The 7,510-nt window shown below is 27.5% G+C and overlaps 1 protein-coding gene across 1 annotated transcript; it reads right to left on the bottom strand.

Moving 5' to 3' along the window:
- Positions 1-1,349: 1,349 nt before the first annotated feature.
- On the bottom strand, positions 1,350-1,835 carry LOC145958085 (F-box/kelch-repeat protein At3g23880-like). Its single transcript, XM_083074552.1, has one exon. It carries the CDS (start codon positions 1,833-1,835, stop codon positions 1,350-1,352), a length of 486 nt encoding a protein of 161 aa, XP_082930678.1.
- Positions 1,836-7,510: the final 5,675 nt, after the last annotated feature.

Genomic DNA, 7,510 nt, shown 5'->3' with positions numbered 1-7,510 from the left:
AGTTGATGTAAAGGGAAGAAAATAAGCATCTACAAGCAATCCAAGTAATTAACATTGACCAATGGAGTATGAAATAAGTTATATAATTAAGACTCTTTAGAAGACCAACTCAATAATAAAATATTTAGGACAGAATCAATTTCTTCTTGAAAAATCTCCCAACTTTATAATAAAAGTAAAATCAAACTTCACTAGTCCATAAACTTCATCATCCAACAACATAGTCAGACTAAGCTACCACGTACCATAAATATTCACTCAATCTATTTCTCTATGTTTAAAATGAACTTATTTCTCATAGTCATAGAGCTATGCTTAATTAAGCTAGATCTAGCTAGATATGACAAATAAATTAACCCAAAAGAAGAGGGAATAAAAATAGAGAAACCATTAAACCGTATATAGAGGAATAATACAGCTATTTTTAAACAAAGTCATTTGCAACTGCAACATATTCCTAGACCCGAATTAATGATCTTTCAAGAAATGTACCAAGATTTCTTGAAAAGAGATAAAGTCACCTGCTTACCATTAAGCAATAACATAATTGTTAAGTAGTAATTTTCTGTTATTATTAAGACACCTAAAACAAATAATATATAGCTAGAATAACCATCTTGTAATTTGCTACCATCCCTACACATGGTGTCAATAATACAAGTTTTGAAGCTGTGGATGCAGATTTATAATTTGAATAATAACCTTATAGAAAGGTAATAGCCTAATAGGATTAAGAAAACAACTCAAATAGCTTACATATATATGAAAGGGTAAAATTTATGACTTAAGTTTTCTTACATGAGATGACAAAGTCGAAAGATATATAGCATCTACGCTGCTCTACTCATGTCCTGATAAAACTTTCTTTGTTTTCTCCCTTTTTATAACATAATAAATTCCAATGAAAATAAGGTTAATTATTATTACTACAAGAGAAGTGAATGAGTTCAAGGGATGATAATAAGACATCAACCACGAACAGAAAAGGCAGAAAAAAACAAAATGAGATTCTATATTAATGCCAGGTATAGAATAGCAAGGCTAATTTCCAAGTCTTTGTGTAATTAGCATGTGATAGTCCTTTACCACTAACAATACGACATCGTCGTTTGCAAGCATGGTTGAAGACGGAAACTCAAAAGAATGAATTTGAAGATGCTTGGCTCTAACCTTTACCAAGAGAGTCCAAGAGTTTTGAACCCCAAACTCCTTCATTTTCCAAACATAAAAATAGCTTCGTCGGTGATAGTAAAAAAGACACAAACAACCCTCCAAAACAAGAAGTCCAATTTGAGGTCCAGCAATCTTAGAATCAGAAGGCAACGACAAATATCTGTATGTCTTGTTCCTTAAATCCAACGAAAAAATTGCACATCGATTAGCATAGTTGCATGTTTTGCTAACCAATTGAAAGTGTCACTCAAAAATTGTCCCTCGGGTTGAAGTGTATAAGAAAAAGAAAAATCAGTCCAACTTGCAATCTTTCTCCAACCATGGTGCCCTAAGCAGTGAACCCCCAATTCAAATTCCCGTGAATCCCAGCTCTCAGCAGCTGCCACCACCTTGTAAGTGTCACTTGAATCATCGTAGCCAAACCCCAACCTTAAAAGCTTGGTGCCTTCATATGTGCACGGCACTTTCTTAGACCTTAACCTTGTTGCAGGGTTCCAAAATTGGACCCAGGGTTTACTTATATTGGCGTTTATACCACTGAGACAGACCAATCCGTTGCAGACCCCAACAACATCGTATGCTTCACCCACCGTCACTAACGGTTGAGGATGGATCATCGAGTAAACGTTGTACGGAGCAGCAGTGTAACCTACGTTGTTCATGCAACGTAGAGTCGGAGTTTTCTACCGTGAATAAGATGGGAGTGTCTTTGCGAGATCTCTGAAGGTGCAACTTCACGAAAGTAGGGTTGAAGAAGAGGGAATTCCAACTCTTGCAAACGCATCTGAATCGAACGAGAGCTCTCACCGTAACGCATGACAGAATTTCTACTACGAGATCGTCGGGGACATGTGGACGATGCATTTTCTTGAAACAAATAATGGGCGTAATTGTTTTTCTTAAAGGCCAGTATAAAACTTACCAAACCCTACCCAAATAAATAATAGGCTTTTTTAACAACAGGGCATAATTTTTTTTTTTTTTTAGATCTTGAAATGGATAAGTTTTGAAAATATTTTCACAAAAATAATTAAGAAATAATTTTAATTTAAATTTGTCACAATTTAAATTAAGAAATTTCACAAAAATTCATGACACAAGTGTACAATGATTATAATTTATCTATCTATATTAATAATATATATCTATGTTAATATTAATATTAATTAATAAAAGTAAAATAGTTTAGGCATAAAACTCTTAGGTAATTGAGTATTATTTTTTTTAGAATAAATTTCTTTCATCTAACTTCTCATATTTCTACTTAAAATAAGGATAATTTGAATTTGATAATTAATTTATTTAGACAATTAATGATATTAATATGATCGATTATCTCCTATCGTGTAAATGATTGAGCTGTTGTTGTAATATGTTACATAATTTGTTATATATTTTTATTCATTGTGCATTTAAATTTGAATTTGAATTTTAATATTTCTTCTAATTTATTATTATTTTCTAAATATATTTTTTTTTACTTATATTTATCTTTCATAGTAACTTGTAAACATCTTAAGTGGAAACATTCACTATTTTAAAACCTCAAGCATAAACATACAAACATACATGATCTTGAAATTTTGTGAATTTCATATCCGGATTAGATGAAGAAGAAGCTATATTCTTTAATCTTTAATGTAATTGATGAAATTGGTTTCTCTCTCTTCTCCTTATCCTTCTCACACTCATAAGAATGAAAACTACTCTTTATGACTTAAAGAACTAAAATGCAAAAAGTGTATTTTATTGAGTAAAGAGAAGACCAATTTAAATGTATACAATTACAAGTTCATCAAATATCAGAATTAATGGATGAGATTTACTTAACTGTTAAATTAGTAGTGGGTGATATTATTATTTAATTTTAGGTTAAAAAGGAAGTTATCAAACACTTACTTCTAACATTGTGCAGATACTTCTAACATAACTTTCTTCCATCTATTTTACTTATATTCATAATGAAAATGAGAATAAATTTGATATTTAAACTTTGTGGGCAACTAAGGATATTTGTTCGAGTATAGTTGCTTAATTAAATTTTGAGCAAATAAACAATGTATATCTTAGCTAGTTTTACCCATGCGGCGCATAGAGTATTGAAATGAATTTTTATGAGATATGAATATATTCTTTTTATATGATATGATATGCATAAATTCTTAAATATATAAGTTAACTATCAGAATTGGTACGTAATAAATAATTATGAATATGAATATGGCTTAATTGTAAAAAGTTTTACATAATCTTATATTTATAATATTCTAAAACTCAACAAATTTATATTTATGATAAATTATGATTAGATAATTGTGTAAGTCTATTCATCACTATTAAACTCGTAAGAATAATTTATAACATAGTAATTGGCAACACAAAGATTCCATTTGACAAATATATAAAATTAAACCAACCCAATAATAATATCATGCTTTGTTTAAGAGACTATCCGAGACCACAGACTTGGGTTTTCAGTAAACAATTAAACAATTTCTTCCAAACTAATTTTTCCACTGATTGGCTTAAAATGTGCACAATTAATTGGACTTTGTGATGCCTTGTTCCCAGCGGGATTGTGGGGGATTTGTCAAGGAAACGTGGAGAGAGTCGATGAGGATGAATTGTGTGTTTGGATAAAATTTAATTTTTAAAAATTTTGAAAATTTGAAATTTAAATTATTTTAATTTTATTTTTTATTATTTTTTAAATATTTTGTTTGTATAAGTCAATTTAAATTTTTTAATTTTAAATTTTTATTTTAAATATGGTAATTTTTTCATTTCATCATGGATAAAATTAATTATATATACATATATATACATTGAGATTTTAAGATTAAATTTTATAAAAATAATTATCAATCATTTTTTTCAAAATATTTAGTAGTTTTAAAAATTAATATTAAATAACATTTAATAATTTTATTTTTTTAAAAATATTTACTAATTAAGAGATGTGAGAAAAATAAAAGATATATAGATAAAATAAGAAAGAAAAAATATAAGCAATTTTAAATTCTTACTTTTTTTTAGAGAATTTGAAATTATACTATTCTAAAAAAATTTACAAATGTGTGAATTTTAAATTCTTTGTAAATTCTTTATCCAAACAAAATATTTCATTCCAAAACATTTAAAATTCTTTAAAAAAATAAATTACTTTATTTAAATTATTTATCTAAACACACTTTAAGGTTTCCATAAATGAGTTGTAATATGTTAATTTGTCTTGTATGTATGGTTGCTCAACATTTACCATCATCTGCTCCTAGCATGGTGTAAAAGGCAATGCCAGTTATTTTGCTACTCAGATCTCTACATGAGATTTAACATATTAAAAGACCAGCCCCACCTATCCACATTCATACACTCCTATCATCCAAAACATCAAAGATTTACTCACAAAACCTTAGAAAGCCAACTTCTAAATAGTATCATTGGTCATACGGGAAAATCCTCCTACACAATTAATTAAGCATATATGCTTGTAGATAATGTTGGGGTTGAATTTCCTGTTGTTTTCTTCCAAAAATAAAAAAATGTTGAATCATTAGCCACATTCTGCCAAACAACTTCTCTTAACTGACAAAATGATAGTGATATATATAGAGAGAAAGAAAGAAAGAAGAGGGATCAATCGTCAAGGAGAACTGCAGCATCACACGTGATGAAGCTGGAACGTTCTGAATGCTTGATGATAATATAAACCTACCAAACCAAACCCTACCTAAAAAAATATAACTACTTTGGTGAATGTTACCTACTATCACGTCTTTTATTTATTTATTTATTTCTCACCAAAATGTAATTTTTTAATTTATTAGAAGAAAAAGTTTCGTAGACACCCATTATAAGATAAATACACCTCTCTAACACTCTTAAAAAAATATTTTTATTTTTTAACAGATTAAAAAATAAAATATTTGCTTCACTAAAATTTTAGTACTCACGTGAATAGGTGTCCCAAAGGTGTATCTAAAATTGGGTCTAAAAAGACTGAGATTATGTTTTTTTTTATTGTGCATTTGAATTTGAATTTTAACACTTATACTAATTTGGTGTAAAAAAAAAAACATTTATGCTACTTTATTGTTATTTTTGTTTCAATTATTTTTACATATATATTTACATTTTTCAATAACTTTCTTCCATTTAATTTACTTATATTCCTTATTAAACTAAGAATAATTAGGTTATTAAATTTAAATCTTAAATAATTTGATTAAAGAATATAGATCATTATTATTTGTATCAATCAATATTAATAGACAATTAAAGGTATTTATAAGATTATAATAATTACTCAATTGCATAAATTTGGAACAAATAACCAATTTATATCTTAATAGTTAATGTCACGTTATTTGTTACTATCTTTTCATTTATTGTGTATTGGAAAATGAATTTTAATTAGTTATCACTTATTATTATTTTTATTCCTAATATTTTTTACTTCAATTCTTATATATCATAATTTATTAGTGTAAAAAAGGTACTTCATACTTTCATATATTTTAAAAATATATATAAAAAATTAATTACCTAATAATAAGTTTTTGAATTGGTGTAGTTGTATAGTTTTTGAAAAATCTTTATATTTATATTTTTTTTTTGTTCGTTCCTGGAGTATCCACCGTCGATCAGGGTGGGATAGCTGGCCACATATCTATATATTTTATTTAAGTGTGTAACCAAGTATGGATAACTCGTGAATTCAAATTAACTCAAATTGACCAATGAGTTCATATCAAATCTTTTTTGTGTCTAATCAAAATCCAATGTTGAATAGGTTAAGTAACAAATTTTGTACTTTCGACCCATGACCCAATTCGACTCAATCATATATAAGAAGAAGAAGAAGAAGAAGAAGTTAGTGTGGTCACTTTTGAGACATTAAAATATTAGTTTTGTTTTGTAACGCGGCTGCATACACAAGACAGGATTCGAACCCCTGACCTTGCTTAAGCATGGATCAATCCCTACCGCTGAACCACACGCTTGGGGTTAATATTGGTTGTTTGAACTAATAACAATGTAACAAATCGCCAAATTTATTTTGAAATTTAGTTTGTATTATTATTTATTTTATCGATTGATAAAATTGCATTTGCAATAAGATATCAAATGATTTACATTTATTATGAAATATTTAAAATTTTTATAACAAATAATAAATTTAATTATGTTGATCCTATTGATCCAACTAAATCCAATCTATTTGTGATTGAGTTGAATTTCAAAAACATATACATAAACCTAACACAATTCAATCATTGAATTTTGACCGAGTCAAATAATAGATTTATCTAAACCCAACCTAATTTGTTTATACGATTATACCCTTAATTATATTCTATAATAGTTTCTTAGAATTTTTTTTTTACTCAAAACTACATAATTTAAACTCACTTTTTATTTATAAAAAGGAACTTTTCAAACCAGGTATTTTAGACAATTTCCCCCTAAAGTAAGGATTTATTCTCTCTTTATAAATATTTATTTGTACGTTATTAATTGCTAAATAATAGTTATTCATGCGTTAAATGCATTAATTTAATGTAAATAATTGTTTTAATGATTCATTATAGGTGTAATTGAACCACTAATGGTGGGTTGAAGTTATAATATACATATATAGGATCTTAGATTTAGGTTTAAATCTTAGTGTTGTCATCATATTTCCCGTGAATAAAAAAAAATTATGGGTGTAATTAGTTCCTTTTAATTATTTTTCCATAAGACTAATATCCAAAAAGTGATTCTGATATGGTATTAACATCATAGACAGAAAAAATTATGTGATTTTGATATGTTATTAATAATTTTACATATAATCTTTAAAATATATATATATATATATATATATATATATATATCGAGACAAATAAACTTGATACATTTTAGACTTAATATTTTTTCTAGTTAAACCTAATTAGTTCATCAAACTGAGCCAAACTGAGCCGAATTGACCAAATCTTTTTTAAAACCTAAACAAGCCCAACTTAGCTTGACCTAACAGACTAAAGATCAATGTTGACATCACTACAAGGGAGTGAAAGAGAAAAAATGCCACGAGCGAATTCAGATTTTAAGCAATAAAATCAAGTAAACGAAATCAAGGAATAAAATTTGACCGTAACTCCCAAAAAAATTTGATCCGAGAATACTTATAATACAATCTTCCTCACACAGTATTTAACGGGTTTCCAAATGAGATTCAAGAGTTCTTAAAAACTCTAGTTCCTTACCCTCAAGCCCTTTCCAATTTCCTTTGCTCGCTGAAATATAAATCTTATAGTCTACAAGAAAATGGAGACAAAATTCTGCCAAATAA

This window comes from Cajanus cajan, chromosome 5, assembly GCF_000230855.2.
Source record: "Cajanus cajan strain Asha chromosome 5, NIPB_CcT2T_4, whole genome shotgun sequence".
Lineage (NCBI taxonomy): Eukaryota > Viridiplantae > Streptophyta > Magnoliopsida > Fabales > Fabaceae > Cajanus > Cajanus cajan.
The sequence above is the reverse complement of the archived record's forward strand: the minus strand, read 5'-3'. Positions and strand labels throughout refer to the sequence as shown.